The sequence below is a fragment of the Stigmatopora argus genome, chromosome 2 (assembly GCF_051989625.1).
Source record: "Stigmatopora argus isolate UIUO_Sarg chromosome 2, RoL_Sarg_1.0, whole genome shotgun sequence".
NCBI lineage: Eukaryota > Metazoa > Chordata > Actinopteri > Syngnathiformes > Syngnathidae > Stigmatopora > Stigmatopora argus.
The window spans coordinates 17,521,373-17,543,785 of record NC_135388.1 but is presented as its reverse complement, the minus strand read 5'-3'; the positions used below and the strand labels follow the sequence as shown (position 1 = coordinate 17,543,785).

The 22,413-nt window shown below is 39.2% G+C and overlaps 1 protein-coding gene across 10 annotated transcripts in view; it reads left to right on the top strand.

The window, feature by feature from the left end:
- Positions 1-22,413, top strand: part of LOC144092608 (unconventional myosin-IXAa-like) — a 77,110-nt gene that overhangs the window by 53,347 nt on the left and 1,350 nt on the right. For 3 of the 10 annotated variants that reach the window (XM_077625604.1, XM_077625620.1, XM_077625580.1), the window contains 28 exons: positions 391-435; positions 834-909; positions 1,419-1,559; positions 2,082-2,121; positions 2,205-2,327; positions 5,019-5,099; positions 5,296-5,406; positions 8,155-8,277; positions 9,973-10,122; positions 10,906-11,219; positions 12,126-13,712; positions 15,023-15,122; positions 15,353-15,559; positions 16,946-17,043; positions 17,174-17,307; positions 17,431-17,651; positions 17,791-17,907; positions 18,005-18,193; positions 18,312-18,359; positions 18,514-18,625; positions 19,294-19,355; positions 19,534-19,726; positions 19,829-19,957; positions 20,036-20,141; positions 20,218-20,349; positions 20,452-20,575; positions 21,944-22,143; positions 22,229-22,368. In XM_077625604.1, coding sequence (XP_077481730.1) covers positions 391-435; positions 834-909; positions 1,419-1,559; positions 2,082-2,121; positions 2,205-2,327; positions 5,019-5,099; positions 5,296-5,406; positions 8,155-8,277; positions 9,973-10,122; positions 10,906-11,219; positions 12,126-13,712; positions 15,023-15,122; positions 15,353-15,559; positions 16,946-17,043; positions 17,174-17,307; positions 17,431-17,651; positions 17,791-17,907; positions 18,005-18,193; positions 18,312-18,359; positions 18,514-18,625; positions 19,294-19,355; positions 19,534-19,726; positions 19,829-19,957; positions 20,036-20,141; positions 20,218-20,349; positions 20,452-20,575; positions 21,944-22,143; positions 22,229-22,368 — 5,103 coding nt within the window. The remainder of the gene's footprint in view (positions 1-390; positions 436-833; positions 910-1,418; positions 1,560-2,081; positions 2,122-2,204; positions 2,328-5,018; positions 5,100-5,295; positions 5,407-8,154; positions 8,278-9,972; positions 10,123-10,905; positions 11,220-12,125; positions 13,713-15,022; positions 15,123-15,352; positions 15,560-16,945; positions 17,044-17,173; positions 17,308-17,430; positions 17,652-17,790; positions 17,908-18,004; positions 18,194-18,311; positions 18,360-18,513; positions 18,626-19,293; positions 19,356-19,533; positions 19,727-19,828; positions 19,958-20,035; positions 20,142-20,217; positions 20,350-20,451; positions 20,576-21,943; positions 22,144-22,228; positions 22,369-22,413) is intronic. The other 7 variants (XM_077625625.1, XM_077625595.1, XM_077625611.1 and 4 more) reach the window with 6 other exon arrangements.

Sequence of the window (22,413 nt, the reverse complement as noted above, 5' to 3'; positions counted from 1 at the left end):
AAATTGAGCTAATCATTTAATTATGTAGGTTATCATAATAAAGCCTATCATTTTTTATTTTCTTCTGGCATGTCGATAACCACAATATGACACATTGTGATGCAGTACTGATAGTTGAACCACACTGCAAATTCAAACCATAAAGTATGCATCGGAAATAACTGAGTAGTTTATTTGATATAGCTTCTTTAATAGATATCGTATCTTATGGTATTGTTTTAGCTGGCCGGATTGTTTGTGTGCACGTGTGTGCGCATTCCAAACACTTGTATTAACTCAAGGTGCAGTACACATAGACAACCATGGTTTTCTTCACATGCTTCTTTAATGAGTCTTTTTTTCATGATGCTCAAATGTGTATCTGTCTTTTTGTTTTGTGCTATCCTGCAGCTCCCGATGAGAGTGAATTTATGCAAATTGATGAGACTGAAAACGGTATACAGACAAACTGATAAATTAATCTCTCCCTAGTTAGATTAACCCTCTCTTCTAGCTCTTAATTTGTGACCACTACTACTGCCATGTGAAAAATAACCTATTTTTTGAACTGCATCATTGTTCCGCCATTACATTTGACATCAGAGCAAATACGTCAGTAGATAAGAGCACAATGCGGAGATTAGACTGAGGTTTTAAAACGGCTAAATAAAAGCATTGTGACTAAACACACTCTTCTATAATTTGACACTAACAAGTAACTGAGTAACCTTCACATCCCTTTATCTGGAACTAAGAAACACATAACAATTAACATTTTGAATAGAAAAAATATGTTCTTAGATTTTCAGTGAAAGTCAAGTAATGCGTACATAATGCTATCTGCTGTTGTACAGGTGTGAGCAGAAGGAATCCTCGTACACCACTATCAGACCATCAAGGGAGCAACACTAACAATGACAAAGCTCAGCGGTAAGATCACTTTTGATGTCATTTGGCTCAATTCAGACCTTTAACCTTTAAAATGAGACTCATTTAGCTCATTAGTTCCCGTTGTTGGGGCTAGATGTCCAATCCATTGGGGCTGGGAAAGGTTGATAGCTAATGATCACTGCCATCCCTCTAACTGAAAGATGAGCATTCATAGGCAGTCCTTACTAGTTTTAAATGTATGAGACATCTATTGTTGTCAATAGCAGGTAATAAGTTTAATACTACTTTAATAATTTAGTGTTAATGAGTACAATAACGTCTATTTATTTTTGTATTCATTTTAACTGCATTCAGTTTGTCTTTATGAACATTTTATTAATTGAATTATATATATTCATTCATTTTCTGAACCACTTTATCCTCATTAGGGTTGCCGGGGGTGCTGGAGCCTAGTTTTTAAAAAAAAAAACTCTTGTTAGATTTCATTGTATTGTGTAAATGTAGTTTTGAATTAAAATGTAATAAAATTTGAGTATGCTTTATTACAGAGGTTCTCCCAGCCATGCCTGGAATGGGCGTGTGGGTCGAGCGAACCGTTTATCATCCAACAGCTCAGGCACAGAAGAAGACAGCATCTTTGTCAACTCTGCTAGCAACAAGCTTCTGGAACGAGCCCATGACATTCTCATGTAAGCACATTCTCTTTTGGAGGGATGGATTGAAATATATTTTATGAATCATTTTACTGCATGAAACACCACACTGGAACAGTACCTTATTCTTATTCAAAATACTCCATACATGCCTTCTGTACAAAACCCCAATTCCCACAAAGTTGTTAGTAATATATATATATATATATATATATATATATATATATATATATATATATATATATATATATATATATATATATATATATATATATATATATATATATATATATATATATATATATATATACACACAATTATAAATATAAATGTTAAAACATACAATTGCAAAGAATTTCCTCATCTACGGTCCATAGCAAACTGAGATGCCATGTTATCCGGACCAAAGAGGACAAAACAACCGAAGTTGTTAAGAGGACGTAAAAAAACAGCAAATACGATTAATTTGACTTGTTTTTATCCCAGTGACACTTTCCTGCTGTAATGGAAAAGGATTAAACATTATACATTCACTTATTGTGCTTCTTTTTTAAACAGGAGAAATAAAAACCAAAAAGCCAAGTTCGTTCTTCCTAAGGTAATTAGACACATTTCTTTTGACCGATTAATATCAAAAGTCCTAAATTCTGCAATGTGCTATTCTTTCATTTTCACTCGCAGCACTTATTGAATGTCAAGTCACTTAAATACCTCAGCAACCTGACGCTCCATGACCGCATCACCAAGTCATTGCTTCACCTTCACAAGAAGAAGAAACCACCCAGTATCAGTGCACAGTTCCAGGTCAGAGACACACAAAATATTACTAACACTGTGCATTGTACTCAGTTAACTCATTGAATGCTTTTAGTGTCATTATTTGAGATAGAATGAGAGCCCAGTAGAGGGTAGCAATGTTCTAAAGTGAGAATCAATGCATCCGCGACAATATTTTCAAAATAAAATAACTGGTAAGGAAATGCATTTACTTTTTGGGGAATTTCTTAACTTGGATCTTTTTCGTATCCCGAGTCACTCATTTGCAAATAAAAACATTTGTAACCTGAAAATTTCGTACCTAGAGGCATTCGTAAGTAGAGGTATGACTGTGTCTAGTATTTATATATTTTTTTATTAATCCTAATATTTAGAAATAATGATTAATAATGGATTAAAAGGAACTATTATTCTAATTGAGACCTACTTTGCACACATGTAGACATCACATTTTGAGTCACATAGCCCACACTTAAATTCCAGATGTTCATATTGCGATCCAACTTATCTCCACATATGTGGACGCCAGTTGTTTATTACTCAGGGATAGACAAACTGGTCCTCAAGGGCAGCATAAGGTCCACTTCTTTTTTCCAACCGATCAAGCTCACAGTTTAACCAATAAGGTTTCTGCTGAAACAGGACACACCTAACTGCAATTCACTGATTGCACTTTTAAAATTCTGGATTGGTGTAAAGATGGACTGTAGAACTAAAACCGTCATTGACAATGGCTCTTTGTTAAATAGTTTGCCCATCTGTGGTTGATGTGGTTCCATTTTTTTTTTACATTTCTTTTTGTTACCCAATATGGTAATTGATTCATTAAAAGGGTAAAAGTGTTTTTTGCAACGGTTCACTTTTGAAGTGCGTGTGGAAAGTTGACATCATTCACACATACCCAATTCAAAATCTAAGATGAATAACATGTCTGTATTAACAGTAACAAATTAATACCGCTGTGCTTCCTTTCAAACCTTACTACAATTGTCTAATATATGCATCATAAGTATTACTTTGTGTTGATGCCATGATGTCATAGCCACATCATTTTTTTCCCATTTCAACTTTTATCTTTTTGACTAGTTTAACTTGACTAATCAAATTCATCAGTATATTCACAAAGGAGCCACACAATTTTTGAGGGGGAAACTGAGGCACTTGGATTCCCACTGGTGATGTATTCTCCGCTATTAACAAAGTACGGCCAGTTTATAACAATGCTGACATATTCGATCCAAAGATTGAAAGCGGCATACAATGAACAAGCTCAGTTACCGTTATACATTGTTTTTTTCCATTTGGATCTTTGATGTTTATTGTGCTTAAATGTTTACTGTATTAATTACTATTTCAGCTATAAGCTTAATGACTTAACAAGGAACAGTCAGGCTTTGCGTTCCATTGTCAAACTGTTGTTGTCAATGCCTAAGTTTATGTGCAGTCACTGTAAGGGTAAAGGTCAATATTCACCTTTTTTCTTTCTTTATATCCCAATCACATTTCTGAAATCAGTCAGCATATTCTTATTAGTATTCATTGTATAGAAGGATTATTTTTAGAAACATTAAACATGGGGGGGTCGCTAGCGCGAGTGGTTGGCATGTCGGCCTCACAGGTCTGGGGTCCTGGGTTCAAATCCAGGTCACGTCCACCTCCACCTGTGTGGAATTTGCATGTTCTCGCTGGGCCCGCGTGGGCTTCCTCCGGGTACTCCGTTTTCCCCCCACATTCCAAAAACATGCATGGTAGGCTGATTGGACACTCTAAATAGCCCCTAGGTATGGGTGTGAGTGTGCATGGTTGTCCGTCTCCTTGTGCCCTGCGATCGGCTGGCCACCGATTCAGGGTGTCTCCTGCCTCTGGCCCAGAGACAGCTGGGATAGGCTCCATCACTCCCCGTGACCCTAACGAGGATAAAGCGTTTCAGAAAATGAGATGAGATTAGAAATTCAACATGCGGTCTCTATATATGGTTGTCTTTAAAGGAGTTGACAAATCAATAGGGAATGGATAGATATTAACATTTTTAACTGTAATACAATTACATGAATACATTGATCACTCTTGACATGTACAAACAAGGAAATGATTTTACAGTGTTTTTCTTAAAGAAATGGTCAAAATTCTTCTTGAGCTGCTCATTGATGAGTTTGTGGACAAGATATGCTACTGCAGCAAGATTTTTCATTTGGCTATGAAAGTTTAACTTTTAGGTTTTTGTGTGACGCCAATGTTACCGGAAATATTTGGTAAATTTGCATTTGGAAAATTCCAGGGTTTCCGACATCCTACAGTTTCCAATTAACAGTAAAGACAACCTCGCACATACTGCTGCAATGTGCTGACTTTCAGCTTTCTTTGCATGCGATGGCTGTTGGTAGCAATGCAATGAAAGCTTCTGGCCACAGTGTGTGGATGACTTCACTTCCCACATCCTGTGCTGTACTGATTGCTTTAATCTCCCATGGAGAAGGCAGTGGCTGAATTCCTCCTACAGCTGACAGGGGAAAAAAGCACGCTTACACACAGCAAGAACACATGACATACTATGTAAATCACATGTTCAGAAGTGATTGGATAATATACCATTGATATCTTGGAGATTTCATACAACCAAAGTCCCCAGGCACGGACTACAAAAAAGGAACAAATCCAGTGTTAAAATATTTGATCCTCTTTTAATGTGATGTTCTGTCCATCTGTCCTATTTTACAGGCCTCTCTTAATAAATTAATGGAGACGCTGGGTCAGTCTGAGCCTTATTTTGTCAAGTGCATCCGATCCAATGCTGACAAGGTAACACAAAACCTGGAGTGGAGCCGTTCTGATCGTTTAGTCTTTTTTTCCCAACCATTTTTCCTCCAATTTCCCTTGAAGTTCTGGAAAACTGTTGATTGTTTCCTGCTCCCCCACCCTTTACGGCCTCTTGCTCCCTCTTGGGTCATTCTTTACGCGTTTGCTTTGCTCTGATTTTCATTTTTTTATCTGGCAGATGCCCTTGCGGTTTGATGACAACCTGGTGCTAAGGCAGCTGCGCTACACGGGTATGCTGGAGACCGTCCGTATCCGGCAGTCAGGCTACAATATCAAATACAGCTTTAAGGTAACATGATTTTCACTGTGCTACTGCAGCCATTTAAAGCACTCGTGTTTACAAGAGGGTCATTTTTTACTAACACGTTTACTTACCGTACTTTAACAATTAAACTGGCATTCTTTTTATTATTGACGTATTATTTATATTCCCTGGATGTGCATAATGCACTGAATAAAATGGTGACGATATATAAACTACTGAAAATGAGGAGGTAAACAAGCTTTTAAGGAATTGGGGGGAAAAGTCCTCTTGCAAGCTTTTTTAAAACAAAAACAAGCTGATTATGGGCACTGGTTGTAAGAGTCGGTAAAATAGGTATACATGAAATATGCTTCCCTTGGCAAAATTAATTCAAACACCAGCCCTACTGGATGATCATTTAAATAGTAATTGACAAGAAAAGGCAACAGTTCCACAAAGCCTTTTTTAATTGCACATTTCTGGCCTCAGAAAACACAAGACAAATACAACACAGGTATCGTTTGTAGTCATTTTTATAAACAAATAGTTTGTTATTACCTTTCTAGACAACCAAAAATTTTCCTATCTTACTAGAAAACAAATGCCTGACATGATTTTCATATTGTAATATAATTACATTTACTGTAGGATTTGTCCCAAAAAGGTTTAAGGTGCCTTATATATTGAACGCATTCAATATTTATGAACAAAAATCTCAGTGTCTCCCCCAAGGATGGATGTTAAGAAAATGTCGCCATTCTGCTCATTTTATTTCATTGTCTACATTAGACCAATTATCCAATATTTTAATGTGGTAAATGGAAAAAATAACATTAGACCAATTATCCAATATTTTAATGTGGTAAATGGAAAAAATAATTATGTTGCAACTTCATAATAAAGGTTAAAAATAGCTTGCGGTATGCTGCCAATGGGCCAATCTATTCGCACCACAAGAAAAACCCGACTTGCCATGTGAGTTGTCTTGGTCGGTTGGATGCTTTTGATTTATGTGAATAGTGATTTGCTAATGAACTTAAAGAGCAATGTGGCATTGGTCATGATTTGTTGCTGTTTAATTTCCAAAGGGCAGGCTAGCCGTGTTGTTAAATCTTTATTAAACTGATGCATTACCAAAAATTTATTGTACTGAACTGAGCCAAACTTTAGAAACAAGGCTTTAAACCGTATTTTAAGAGACTTTTTGTCTCCCCAATCTCCAGCCACAGAAAACATGATTCATCTGTTTCCATGGGCGAAGTGGTGAACAATGTGACTAGTTTATGTTTAAAATTGATGGTTATCTGTGGTTTAGAATAGCTCTGCAAAAAGAAAACCCTCAATGAGCTGTAGTTTAGCCAGTCAACTGAGTGCATCTGCATATCATATTAAAATTGTTTCCCCTCTGTGCAAGCATGTGCTGGCCAGAACACAGATGTATCATCGGTCTCATTTTTCAGAAATCCCAAAGCCTGAAGGATATTTGAAACTCAGTTTTCCAAAAGTCTTGCGTAGTGAATCCCTAGGCCAAAGCATCTTTGCTGATTTTGCTGAAGTCCAACATCATTTTGTGCCGTATGAACGTCTCACAATTGTGTCAATCCTGTGTGATGATGCCTTTTTTCAGTGGCCCATTGAATTATTTCATCTGTTGCCATTTTGTAGTTGTGATGTTATTTTTTGTTTTTTATGGCATGCCAAAATTTGGGGCAAGGACAAGTCAGTGCAGCGACAGCAGGGTAACTTTTTTGCTTATGTTGAGGGAACTGATAGTTTACGTGGTGGGAATACAATGGGAGTTTCCTAATAAAGGTAGTCAAAGCTGATATGCGGAAGAGGTGTCACTTATTGGGTTTAAATTTTGTCATTCCTTTTCCGTACGGTCACATAGTGCGGACGTCAAAATGAGATGGACTCAATCGCAGGGAAGCAGGGCGGCCAGGAATGGTGGTGTACTCTCGCTATCTTTTGGAATAAACGCCTACTAATATCAATTGATGTGCAACATTATTTTGTCAATGGGAGGAATCAAGAGCCAAGGCTCCCATTAGTGTGTTTTGAGACAGGTTTTGATTAAATAAAGCTCAACTACAATAAAATAATCAACATTTTCATGACCGCTTAATTCAGAGCTGAGCATATCGAATGTCATTCATTGTGATGTGTCCGTGCAGGCTATGGTACGATACATAATTGCTGCAACTTTTTTGGTTGAGTTGAGCGAAACTCATGAGGGTATCCTTCATGATGAAGGTTACAGAAGGTTACATAGATGACTTGAGCATCAGTTTTTATCACTTGCCCGAAATGACTCCAGACATATTTAACGCTCTGGTCAGCGCTAATAACAAATATCTTGGGCATGATATCATTTTCACGAATTTGAGTGTGTCCTGACTCCAAGGAACAAAGCCTGTCCATTGTCCGCAGCATTTTTGCTAAACTCCCCATGCTAGTAATTCTATAAACACTGCATCAGTTTCCCCATCCACCCCCAACAGCTCAGGATGCCGTGTATCAGAGCCACACAATGGGCCTCAGTGTAAAGATGTGTGCTTCATCATAGTCATCCCATGATGTCTGAACCCCTCCAGAAATGAAAAACATGGGTTTTCACCTGAAACTTCCTTGTTTCTCTGTCGTTTTTGTGTAATCTCTGCCTTTGCTCTTGTGATACTTTCTTAAATGTGGTCAGTGTATGTTACTTGCGTATGATATATTAATACAGTGCTTGTCTCAAACAATTGACTTTTTGTCAATAAACATTTCTTATGTCTTGTTTACTCTCAATAGGATTTTGTCCATCACTTCAATGTACTGCTCCCAGACAGAACCAGTACCAACAGAGAGGATATCCAGCATTGGCTTGACCAAAAAGACCTGGAACGAGATGGGTATCAAGTTGGCAAGACAATGGTATATTTCTAACTCTAATATATGTGTTGATGTACACATCACATTGAAGCAAACAAAAATATATTACACTCATTAACACCATGTAGACCTGCGCCAAATGACAAAGGCATTTACAGTAATCCCTCGAATATTGCGGTTAATGTAGACCAGACATAGCCGCGATAATTGATAAATTGCGAAGTAGGTCACCCGTATTAAAAAATAAATAAACTAATTAATTTTAAAAAACATGAATAGCAGAAAAAAATGCACAGTAGTGAATTCGCGATAAATGAAGTCGCGATAATCGAGGGATTACCGTATACATAAAGTACACACCAAACGTTTGGACACATCCAATTTAATGCAACACAAATGATGGTCCCAACTTCTTTTGGTAAAGCAAGTCACTCCATTGATTAAACATGATAAAACCAATCTACGAAGTGAAAAACATTTTACGTCACTAATTTTTTAAGCCAGTGGCGGACCTAGGCCTTCAGCAGTGTTCCGTCTGAGTCAATCCACCCCTCAATCACTATTTAATGGCTATTAAACTTTTACTGCAGCTACAGCTACAACACATAAAAAACATCAATAATAACATCTTAAAATTGCAATGTTATTTAGGAATATAGCTACATTTGAGTGAAATGATTAACTCACCAAAAATCATTTTTATATGTACACAAAATCCATCCTCCTTTCTTTCGTCAAGAAGATTTCAACTACTCTGACATACAAATTATCCATGCGTTGGAGTCATTCACAAAAATGAAAGTTCCTCAGTCCCCCAACCCCCCTCAACTCCTCCCAAAAATGACACAGTCTACCAGTCTTATTAAGATTTCCCTATTTTTCACCACCGTTTGGTTATGTAGATTAGTTTCACTGAGAACTTACTCGCTCAGCTGTAGATTTTTTTTGTGTCACCCTGTATTAAGAAATAGTCAATCCACTAGTTTTTTCTGCGTTGCATAGAAAGTTGAACAGTGTCTCTTATAGTAGGATTCACAACCCTTCAAGTGTCCTTTAATCTGAAGTCCTACATATAGTTAAATTACAATGTCCTAGCTATTAACGCCAACCTCTCCTGTCAGTCTTTTTTTTAGAACTTCTTCAATGGCATGAGGTTGTTTAGTGGCAATAATATTACACACCCATATGAAGCAATGGATATAGTTGTGTGTGATTGGGCTTACTTCACTATGGTTACAGAACCTCATAAGAACAGAAAACATCTTTATGCTTTCTTTATTGCCCTTTTTTTCTGATGAAATGTTTCCATGAAAGAAACAAACATTTTAATGAAATGAGTTGATGTTTAAAATTATTCAGAAGATTGAATATATTGGTACAGTCAGGTTAGAGCCGAGATGATTTTTTTCAGTTCAAGGATGTAATATTGGTACTGTCATGTTAGAGCAGAGATGATTTTTTTTCAGTTCAAGGATGTAATGAAGATAGTGCCCCATATTTTGAGGGTGTGTGTCCTCAATATTGTTAAGGATCTATGCCTGTAGGAGGCTGTCTATATAATTACAAGTTCATACCTGACATTTTTGTGGCTGTATGTCAAAAGATAGCTGATTTGTGTGTGTGCGTGCTTCCTCATGACTTTGGAGTACATGTGGGAGTGTAGATTTAAATCACCAACTTCGGCCTTTATCAAGCCATTGTTCCCTTGTGCCACTCTGTGGTGCTCTCGCCTTTCAGGTGTTTCTACGGGAGGCAGAACGTCAGCAGCTGCAAGCCCAACTCCATTGCGAGGTCCTTCGGCTCATTGTCATGCTCCAACGACGTTTCAGAGCCCGACTAGAGAGAGAGCAGTTCCTTAAAATGAGAGCAGCAGCAATCTGCATCCAGGTACGTGTCTTTCGGCTTACACTAGGTTTTGTGTTTGTCTATACCTTTTTTAGAGTGTTATAAAGTTACATTTGAATAAATAACTGTGTTATGATTATATTTGGCTAAAGCAAAGCTACCTGGTGATCTTACCTCTGTCTTTCCTCAATTATTTTTCTGCGTAAGATTTTTTTTCTATTCCTAATGCATCCTTATTTCAACAGGATTGTATTTGCAAACACATTCTCAATAACGCAATAAGTTTCTAATAATGTTATGTAATTATTATTATCTTAAAGCTTTATACCAATTTTTCAGTCAATATGCAAGACTGTGTGGAATCCTCAAAGTACATATACTCTGTCACACAAATTTTCGAACAATTTGGTTATCCACAATTTTACTTTTAGGTACCATATTATACGCGCTGCAAGGCGCAACTAAAAGACGAAAGAATTTTCTGAAAAGCCAGCATACTTTATAATCTAATTCGGCTTATGTATGGATAAATATCGGTTCTCCTTTTGATACTCCTAACCACTACTACTATTACTACTACTATCACAACCAGAACCACCACTATTACTGTGTCTAATAATCCGTTGCACCTTATAGTTCGGTACATTCACTATAAATCCCTATTTACCTGATTTGGAATTTCCATAGTCTACCATTTACTCCTATGGGATCAATTATTGCATATATTTTTCCAGTTTTACACACAATATTGTGTTCCACAGAAAGATGAGCACCCACTAAATAAAGGTGCTTTAATGTGTTTTTTTTTTTCATTTTTGCTGACAGAAATGGTGGCGCTCGTACCGATCCTTGGAAGACGAGGAAGAAGAGCAAACTGACCAGAATGTTTATATAGAGGCAGCATTGTGCCTGCAAACACATTGGCGTGCGTGCAGGGAACGTCAAAGGTTCAGGTTGTGGAAGGAGGCCGCATTAGTGCTTCAGAGGGCATGGCGACTGTGGCTGTGTCGCCGTTGCACGGCATCTCTGGTCATTCAGACGGCCTGGCGCTGTCATCGAGTGAGAGAGGCCTATTTGCGGCTCTGCTCTGCTGCCATACACCTCCAGGCCTTCATCCGAGGGTACCTCGCTCGGGAACGGTAAGGCGTGTAACAGTACTTTGTACTTAGGTATTTAACTTATTGGCTGCCACCGTCGGTAGTAGAACTACAAGCTATTTTGATTGTCAGGGCTGGCCGCAATCATTCAACATCAATGGCACCAAAACATGAGTATTCAAAGCCCATCCTCCCAGTTTAAATTAATTGGCTATCGCCGCCAGTGACCAGCAAAAAAATAGATTGTGTTTTTGTATTTATTCATTTTGATTTGACTAATTTTGGTTTTATTAACAATTGTATTAACCATTTCACAGACAGTGCCACTAAAGTGCACAGCTATTCAAAGGCTGCTTTCACCTTAATGAATGTAACTCAAGCAATTAAGGGGAAAAAATCCTAAAGAAACACTACTTTAAAATGTTACCATTTCGCTTCCTAAACGTCTCATCAGTCCAAAGATATTTTTTTTAAAAACACACACACACAACCGAAGAATCCACAAGCCATTGACTGACCAATTCGGAACCTCCACCCAACAACAAGTATATAATTAATGTAATTAATCAGCCGAGAGACAATCAATGCGTATACATTCCTGGAATATACCTACCAAATTTCATAATAACGTCCATGAATAACAGAGGAGTTGTAATTTTAGTTAATATCCTCCCTGAAAGGAAAAACAATCAATAAAGTGAGCACGAACTTGAGCCTTCCATTTGGGTCAAAATCAAACAAAAATCATGTTCAGGAGTAATAATTTATAATGGTATTTATTGTCTTTAAAATACAGTCATAATTGACATTAAAACCTTTTTATATAATAGATAATACAAGTTCTGTTTTTAAAATACTCATTTCAATATTTGTAGAAGGAGCGTTGCGACCATGACCAAATAAGTTTTAAATGACCTAAAACGTTGCCGATTTCCTTTCATTGACCAGCTTCAGACAACTTCAAAACGAACAAAAGCTTAAGGAGAATGGACTGTTGAGCTTTTCACCAGAAGAGGAGCACTCTTACGAGGACCGGGAAAAGACACTCAATGCCGTTGGCAGGACGGACGGAGAGTTGAAGGTGGGAGGCATGGCGGGAGAATACGCCAGCTCGCCTACATGGCAATCTGAGGTGCCGCCCTCTCTCACAACATCCACAGTTGTGGTGCGAGAGAAGCTCAGATCAGCTGATGAGCTCAGCCAGAAAGCTACCCGGGCCAAGAGAGAGAGCCGGCGCATGCGAGAGCTGGAGCAAGCTAAATTCAGTCTGGAGCTCCTCAAGGTCCGTGCGACCTGTGGCGGAAGCCCGCCAAGTTCGGAGGAAAGGCGATGGTCTGTGGAATTTGTGCCCTCCATCACCCCACCTCTGTATTCGCCACAGGGCACACCTGACAGTCAGAGCTCTAAAGGCAGCTTTGAACTCTTGAGTATTGAGGATGCTCCCAAAGCTACGGAGGAGGTGACTGATAGCGAGGACCTGTGCTCACCTATTGGTTCCCTCGGAGCACTGTCATATCCTTGTATTGAGGCATTCCCCGTTAGCCCAAAGACAGAACAACTGAACAGGATACCAGCTTCAGATGGTGGAAGTCATTTTCAGCAACAAATAGAACCTGCCGCCTCATCCGCACATCCGTCCAAACTCGAGAACTACGAAAGCCGCCTCACTGTAATTCCCAGTCATCCAAGTGAAAAGGCCATGCAGAGCACAAAGATTGCCACCTCCACATCCACCACCGCTAAATCTTTGAAAGAAAGGCGAGACTCAACACGTAAACCGGTGGTGGTGGTCATCAGCATGCAGAAAGAAACCCCGCTGAGTGAAGAGCTGAGCGAGCTGACCCATCCTGGTGTTAAGGTTTGTGAATCGTTTTCTCAGGAGGAAATGCTAGGGCGTGTTCCGCCTCCAGTCACTCATGAGCCCTATTCCGTCCTCCCTCAGGTTGATAAGGTTGTTTTGGATAAGTTGGTGAGGTTGAACGAGGAGAAGGAGGAGAGGCAGCGCAGTCAGCAACAACAGAACGAGAAGGAGATGATGGAGCAGATTAGACAGCAGAAAGAAGCGTTGGAACGTCAGCGCCTTTTCTTTGCTCACTATGAGAGCGAGATGTTTGAGAAACAGAGGGATGAGGCTCTGCAGAAGATACACCAGAGGAGGCAAAGTGAACAAGATGCTGGAGGGCATGCCGTATCGAGCCAAACACTTAGACCAAGATCTCTGCTCATGGAAGGAACATCAGGGATAGTTCCTCATTGTAGGACCCATTCCGAATCATCTGAGCACTTGGTCCACTCCCAACAAGGAGGAACTATCCCCAGCAATGTCGTTGTTCCCCAGCCGCCTTTTCCATCTGCCTCTGCATCCACAGACAGGCTTAAAAAGGACAAATCTGCAGTGGAGGGATGGGCACCCAAACTCACCATTCAGTCCAAAGACAGGGCAGCCAGACCAAGACCAGCCACCAAGAAGGTAGAACGTGTTCAGAGTTCAGGGAATATCTTCTTTTCTCCAAAGGACAAAGTAACATTTTCTCAGTAAGTATTAAATTCATGCATGCTTTAATTTCATCAATGCTGTGAGTTAGCCATCATTTAAAGTCTCTATACCAGAGGTGGCAAAGTCCGGTCCTCGAGAGCCCCTATCCAGCCTGTTTTCCATGTCTTCCTCCACCACCACACCTGAATCAAATCATTGGGAGCGGTATGAAGCTTCTGGACACCTTGCTGATGAGTTGATTATTTGATTCGGGTGTGGTAGACGAGGGAGATATGGAAAACAGACTGGATAGGGGCTCTCGAGGACTGGACTTAGCCACCCCTGCTCTATACTATTGCCTATAGCTTACCATGTGTAATTCTTAGTATTTGTTTTACAGTAGACTGTAACCTGAAAGTGAAACTGCATAACAAGTCTGTTGTTAAGCTCCTGCCAAAAAAGTGTTCCTGTGATTACCCCGATTTTTTTTTTCCACTACAGCCAAATCAGCTTTTCAATTGCTGTATTTTTTATTAAGTTTCTTGAAACTTCAAGTTGTGTTCGAATATATTTGACACCAAAAAGACATTTCCTTGCTAGGCATTCTTTAGCCTGAACATAAGCTAAAGGTAGCCATTAAACTTTAAACTGTTTTTTTAAGCATCTTATTACATTTTTTGTCAATTTGAGCAAAGTTTATGATCTTACGAGAAAGTGAATGCATTTATCTTTATCCAGAATGATTTTATACATCACTTTGTTGCTACTTATTGTATTGGGCACTCCATTCATAATTCATTCCTGAAAGACATTCTTATTTACATCATATCACTGGACACTAAAAAACGAATACAATTAAAATCCTGCAAATAGGATTAAAATCTAGAATGACAAAACCTATTTCTGTTACTACTAATGTACAATAAGATATTTTCTTAACAGACATAATGCAACTTTTCTTCTGGCCAAGTACAAGTACTGACAATTTAATTCACACCCCCACCTGAATGAGAGGGTCCGTTGACAATCATCGCACCCGGACACTGTACAAATTAGTTCCGCCACAGCAACTGCAGAAACACTTGAAAATTTAGCAATTTACCAATGGAAGTAGGTTGTTCGTTTTGTTTTGGAAGAAAATTAAATTAAGCAGAGTGCCAAATCTTTTTGGTTTACCAGAGATACACAATACACACATGAAATAACATTTTTAAAAGACATTTTAGGAGGGGTATACAACATTATTATCGTGTTATCGGAACTGTATCAACAGATGAAAATGTGATTCTGTGCATCCCTAATACCGATCATAGGTTGTGTGACATGTATTGATTCTTTGAACCCCTCCCCTCCCTTATTTTCTCTTCAGATTCAACGCTGTTGATGTCACCAAGGAGAACCCCCAAACCGCCCCCACAGAGGGGTCAATATATGTTTCCAGGCTACCCAAAGGACCAAAAACACGTGATGTAGGCATTTTTTTAAATTTGTGTACTTTTTTTAACAATTAATGTAATTCAATCTACTATTTTGGTGAATTTAACAACTAATTGAATGAGGGAAGTGTGTTTCGGCTGGTCCATTTATGTGTTGCACCTAGACTGATGAAACCATACTCAAAGAAGGCTAAGGCAGGACTGGGACTGTAGCCTTTTGCAACTGATTTCAACACAATCTTATCGCTTTCGGTGAACTCCAGGTGGGGAGAGCAGGGTACAAAAAGAAAGCCCGGATGTCGCGGACGCGCTCCGACTTCCTCACTCGGGCCCCTATTCTCTCCGTTGGGGGGGATTCAGATGAGGATGAGTATGATGCTACGAGCCCCCAACATTCCCCTCTACCTCTCTCCAAGCAGAGCTCTACAGAGGAAGGCCTAGGAGGCTCCTGTTTTAGTGACTCCGACATGGTAACGGGTTCCATCGATGCCATCAATGACTCTAACTACATTCTTTTACTTCTGCTTCTTTTCTCCTAACACCCACAGTTTGAAGGCCTCACACCTCTTTATTCTGGGCTTCTACGTCTCTTTTATTGAAATGATTCAGAAGAATACACATTTTTGTAGTGAAATACAAAGCTGTCCTTGGGAAGATAAAAACATATTTTAAACTGATTTGACTTTATTAATGAAAGAGTTCAGTCTTCCTCTTCAAAGATCTTTACATACCGTAATTGTTAGATACATACAAGATGTAAGCAGGGCAATTTCGTAAATGTCTTTCTACTTTCTACTACCACCACCATCTACTAAACCTATATTGTCGAGGTTGTCTAACATAACTTTAGCTTTTTCTTCCTCTCACAGGTTGTTACTGAATTGTTTTTGCTTTGTTCCTAACATTTTGTGCAAAATGTGTGCATGTATTTGAGTCTATTTTTGCTGAAACTACACAAGTGGAAATGTGATGATTTTTTTTTCAATTGTGTGGTTTTAGAGCAGTGTTTTTCAACCACTAGTGTGCCACGACAGTGTCTGGGGTGCCGATGAAAATCTCCCATACCTAAGTAATAAAAAAAGGTTTTTGGAAAATGAATCCGCAAATATGCCATGCCGAGTGTCTGCTATTCAATGGTCAACAGAGTAATCTTTTAATAATACTCCATATCGTTAGGTAGCTAATTACTGGCAGCACTTAAACAGAGACAACGTAAGAAAGGTTTTTGAAAAGAAAAAATGATAACTCAAAACTGGACTCCAGATAAAACTCTGACCCAGACTTGCAGCGATATCTATTCTGCTGTGTGTGTTGAAAAGCTATAGATGTAATCTCACGCAGAACCTCCGTCCGAAACACACAAGTAAAAAGCAAATGTGCTATTACAGGCTGAAGATAGCCCTTGACTGGCTAACTTGTCATCTACAAGCAACATTAATTCTGGAGTAGCTTCCTCATTCCTAACCTAGAGAAGCCTACCCTCTACTGGCTGACTCTTCACTATAATTCTGCAATTAATGACTCGCCGCTCAAACAAAAAATGTTAGATCAATAGATACTAACCCATGGTATACAAGGAAAATAGCAATATGATCATAAAATGTTTTTTTGTGTGTCTATAATTCCTATCCAATACACTTTTGTTTGTTAACAGATCAGAGAGATTAATTTTAAATTTATTGCTGGGGACCTTCCCAGGAATTTCGTTGATGAAAAAAAAGTGTGCCGTGGCTCAAAGGTTGAAAAACACTGTTTTAGAGGAGTAACTTTGAGAGGCAATTACTTTAATTGTAATTATGCCATCTACTGGATTTGTCTCCCGTTTAAGCCAATACATTCTCACTTCTTTATACCAGCCTGCAAGCCCAGAGGCAAAAAAGAGTCTACACAAAGTGCTTTCATCAGGAGATTTAAGGAAATCAGAGTCTTTGCGCAAGAACTCACAGGATGCAAGGTTAGACATTTTCTTGATCTAAGGTAATCAACAGAATTAGCAATGCCATTTGTAGGTTTAAAAATATGTTGTGCATTGATTAAATATTTGTTTTAATTCGTTTTTTCCCCCGGTATACTTTACTTTTTAGCAGAGTTCGTGGAAAGATGCGTTTCTGGGGCAAGGCCAGGCAGAGTGATAAAAAGACCTCCAGAGAGAAGCTGATTTGTGGGGCTGATTTACAGGAAGGAGATTATGGAGAAACTGGGCCATTGCTGAGAGATGGTATTGTAAAATGATTTTCGTGTTTTTGTTGAGTACGGGTTTTATTGAAACACCATTAGTCTTTTGAAAAGAAATGATCACTCTTGATAAACAGGAGCGCACTGTGTATCATTTGTTTGAAAGGTCAAGAAAACCTGTCACCTCGCTGCAGTCCTGACCCGACGTTGGACCGAGGGTTTAGAGACTTAAAAGAGAATAAGGAACCTTCTCCCAAGGTCAAGCGAAGACGCAGTGTTAAAATCAGCAATGTGGCTGTGGAACCTAATCAATTGTCAAGTGACGGTCTGCAGATTCTCACCTGCACAAACGACTACAGAAGCATGAATGACTTTCTCATGAAGAAGGTAATGGCACAAACAAATCAATTTTTTTACCCTACCTTGAAGAGTCAATAGTGACAGATAGAAATAATTTGAATTCCAATGCGTGTCTGGATACATTTTGGCATTCAAGCAGGTGGCTTACCGGGTATGTTTTTTTTAGATAAATGACTTGGACACTGAGGATAGCAAGAAGGACACCATGGTGGATGTTGTGTTCAAAAAAGCACTGAAGGAATTCCGTTTGAATATCTTCAACTCCTATTCAACTGCCTTGGCGGTATGGAATCTTAACAGAATTGCAATGTAATCATCTGCTTTTGCTGGATAATTGTATCCACAATACCATGAAATGTACTATCCTCTTCTCACACCAGATGGATGATGGTAAAAGCATCCGCTATAAGGACCTTTACGCTCTGTTTGAGCAAATCCTGGAGAAGACCATGCGGCAGGAGCAGAGGGACTGGAGAGAGTCTCCTGTTAGAGTTTGGGTTAACACCTTTAAAGTCTTCCTGGATGAGTTTATTAACGAGTATAAATCCCTGGACAGCACACAAACCAAGGTAATGCCATCGCCATCTTTTGAACGATAGTTACTAGGTAATCAATCCTGAAATTTTTGATCTACAGGGTAATACTTAGTGTGATCAGATGTAAAACATGTCTGTGTTTGTTTTACAGCAACCTAAACCTGAACGCAAAAAGCGGAGGAAGAAAGATGCAGACGTTGTAGGTTTCCTTATTGACACCATCAGCATCATATATTTATCTTCATTGCCTGTATTTGTATTGGATATCATATTATGCTATACAAGTGGTCATTATTTGACAACTAGGTAGGAAAATATCTGAGTAAATACATCTATTCCACTTGTACATTCAGGTGGCGGAGCATAATGGCCACATCTTCAAATCCACCCAATATAGCATCCCTACATACTGTGAATACTGTTCATCGCTCATCTGGATGATGGAGCGTGCCTGTGTTTGCAAACGTGAGTACACTTACACAAAAAATATATATTTTCAAAATAATTGCTTTTTTGTTAAAAAAAAAAAAAGTTGTTCTTTCCTCATTATAATGTTGGTCCTGAAAATACTGTATTATATTAGCAAGTCTATTTTTTTTCACTTGACAAAAACAATACACATTGTTTTAGTTTAACCAGTCATGTGGGAATAAAAAAAATCCAAACAATAGGTCACTTATGTCCTAAAATAGCATTTACCCTAAGTTTTCTTTATTTGATTAGTCTCAGATTACGTTTTCCTGTTTATTAACGCAACAACACATGCACACATTAATATATAATGCATCATAAATACTTTCTTATGATCTCCCCCGGACCATACGCCGGTTAAGGCACATGTCTAGTGTTTGTATCTGGCCTTTGCAACGACATCCAATGCCCATCCTCTTCCTAATCTGATTGTCTTCAACTGGACTCATGGGGTCTGTGCTTCTGCGATTCCAGACATTTCTCCACACAGTTTGTCCTTTCTTCCTTCCATATTTTCCCCATGCTAGGCAATGCTACTCTGCGTTGCTCATCAAGTTGTTTTTGTCTCGAGTTTGATTCGACTTGCTGAACGATGAGGCGGCACTGCCTTTCTGTGGGTAATAGGAATAATGTCTTGGATTTTTCTCGCTGTGTTTACCCAGTGTGCCGTTACGCCTGCCACAGAAAGTGCTGCCAAAAGACGACGACCAAATGCAGTAAGAAGGTGCGTCGGAAACATACCGTACTGGCCTGTCTTTGTAGCATGTATACTTATTAATGCATTAGGGTGCTGATAGACGGATAGTTGAACTGAATTTTTTTACTTGGTTACTAGAAAGCCAGCATTTTCACGTTTCTGGGGTTATATTTGTTGGATATTGAATATTTTTGTATCCGTACAGTTCGACCCAGAGCTCTCGTCAAGACAATTCGGTGTTGAGGTGTCACGTCTGACAAATGAAGAGCGGACAGTGCCACTTGTGGTGGAGAAGCTTATCAACTACATCGAGATGCACGGGCTCTACACTGAGGGAATTTACCGAAAATCCGGCTCCAACAATAAAATTAAAGAACTACGGCAGGGACTGGACACAGGTATCTTTTTGTAACCAGAGTGTGGTAAGCATTTAAAATGGCTAATCACATAGATTTCACTTTATTTTATCGTTCGGCATTGGTGTGTCTGTGTTGCCACAGATGTGGAGAACATGAATCTGGATGACTACAACATCCATGTGATCGCCAGCGTCTTTAAACAGTGGTTGCGAGAACTGCCGAGTCCTCTGATGACATTTGAGCTATATGAGGAGTTCATACGTGCAATGGGTAAGTCCTCACTATTTGTTGAATGTGCATTTAATTGTAAAAACAAAAACAAAAAACAAAGCCTTGGTGCTTTTTCAGGTTTGCAGGATAGAAAGGAAATGATCAGAGGGGTGTATTCAGTTGTCGACCTGCTAAGCAGAACTCACCTGAACACCCTAGAGCGGCTCATATTTCATCTAGTCAGGTAAGCACAAGTGATTTAAAAAAATATTTACATGAATTTCTGCTGGTCTACTCAGACACTGAATTTAAATGTTCAGGATTTCTTTGCAAGAGGAGACAAACCGCATGTCAGCTAATGCCTTGGCCATAGTATTTGCTCCCTGTATCCTCCGCTGTCCGGACACTATTGATCCCCTTCAGAGCGTCCAGGACATCAGCAAGACCACAGCGTAAGCAGGCTGCAGCCAAGTGCAAATACATCACTAAAATGATATGTATTACTACTTATGTGGCCATTAATCCCACTCAATTCTATTTATATCCTTCCACAGGTGTGTCGAACTTGTCATATGTGAACAGATGACGAAGTACAAACTCCGACTGAAGGACATCAATACCCTGGAGTTTGCCGAAAACAAGGCCAAATGCAGACTGACCTTTATCCGAAGATCAATGGTGAGATCAAACTGTAACTTTAACTACTAAAATTTGTCTCCATCTGATTTTTAGAAATATTTCTTTCTGCATAACTACAAACCGCATTACAGAGAAGTTGGCTATACAAATTGTGAATAAAAATCAAATGCAATGACGTGGATGTGCCAAAATTGAATATTTTATTCAAAATAGAACATAGATGACAGAAAAATTGTTTAAATGGAGAGAATGTGTTGATGTGAGGGGGAAATAAATTTTATGGTTTCAATACTTCACAAAAACTGGAACAGGCAGCAATATGAGGTTATAAAGGTCAATTGCACATGTAACAAACAGCTCAAAGACCCATTACCACTAATTAGGTTCACTGGCAACATGATTAAGTATAAAAAAAGGCTTCTCAAAGAAGGAGCTACAAAGATCGCCCAAGACAGTTGAACTGTTAGAGGACTGTATATTATACAAGAATTGGACAGCTTTCCCATTGAAATTTGTCTCCTCGATTTGCAGACTATTTAACGAAGGGGCCGGGAGGAGCCTCAAAGTAGTGATGGCCTTGTCCCTAATTTTTTTAAATTTGTTGACTACACAGAATTTAAAATCAAAATGCATTCATTCATTTTCTGAACTGATTCATCCTCACAAGGGTCGCGGGGGGACAGACAACCATTCAAGCTCACACTCATACTTAGGGGCAATTTAGAGTGTCCAAACAGCCTACCCATGCATGTCTTTGGAATGTGGGAGGAAACCAGAGTACCCGGAGTGAACCCAGGCAGGCCCGGGGAGAACATACAAACTCCAAACAGGTGGACCGAACCATTTCAAATTAAGCCTGCAGCTCGTTGGAACGATTTAAAATGAGCTCAACTGTAATAAATAACATACTCAACTGTAACAATGCATTAACAATATCACACAGGTGAACCGACCTGGATTTGAACCCAGGACCCCAGAACTGTTAGGCCAGCGCGCTCACCACTCACCCACTGGGCTGCCATTAAAATCAACATATTTTTCCTGAAAAAGGAAATTTTCATTGATTAAACATTTGACCTGGCTCTTCCACTTTTGCATTTGTTTTTATTAACAATTTATAGCATTCCAACTTTGGGGGAATGCGGTTGGTAATACTGTAGTGGGGGTCGCAACCGTAGGTTCTCTTTAGCGCTGTGTCCTACTGGCTCCGTGGAGCTTTTTCAAAAATTTATGAAAATGGGGGAGAGTAATATATTCTTAATAGTAGCAATAGAGTAGAGAGTCATTCATTTTACAACACCGCCAGTTTTTTTCCACTATGGGACCTCAGGCACACTTAAAGGGAATTTGCCATTGGATGCCATGTAACCTGAAGTCTACTCTCATCCTGTTGATTGTTGTTTCCAGGGAAAAGGTCCCTTTCGCCATCTGAGAGCCCACTCCCCTTCACCTCCCGTGAGCCCAAGACTTCTCTCTTTAACGGACACTGTTAAAGAGGAGCGAGAGGAAGACGATTCTGTGATTGAAATTTCCGAGTATCAGCAAGCGGTAATGCAGCAGGAGGAAAAATTGCTGACGGAGCAAATTGAGAACCTGCAAAAAGAAAAGTAAATGCTGTCGCTGCACGTAATTAGCAAGTACCTAATGACGCCTGTTCAGCTCACGTGCTAATGTGAACGCTTGCAACTGCAGAGAGGAGCTGACTTTAGAGATGTTGATTCTGGAGCCACGAGCATCGGATGATGAGACACTGGAGTCCGAGGCTTCCATAGGCACAGCAGACAGCTCCGAAAACCTCCATTTGGAGTCTGAAGTGTTTTCAGATATTTATGGTGTGTCTCAGTCTCTTTAGATGCCTTCAAAATATCCAAATAAAG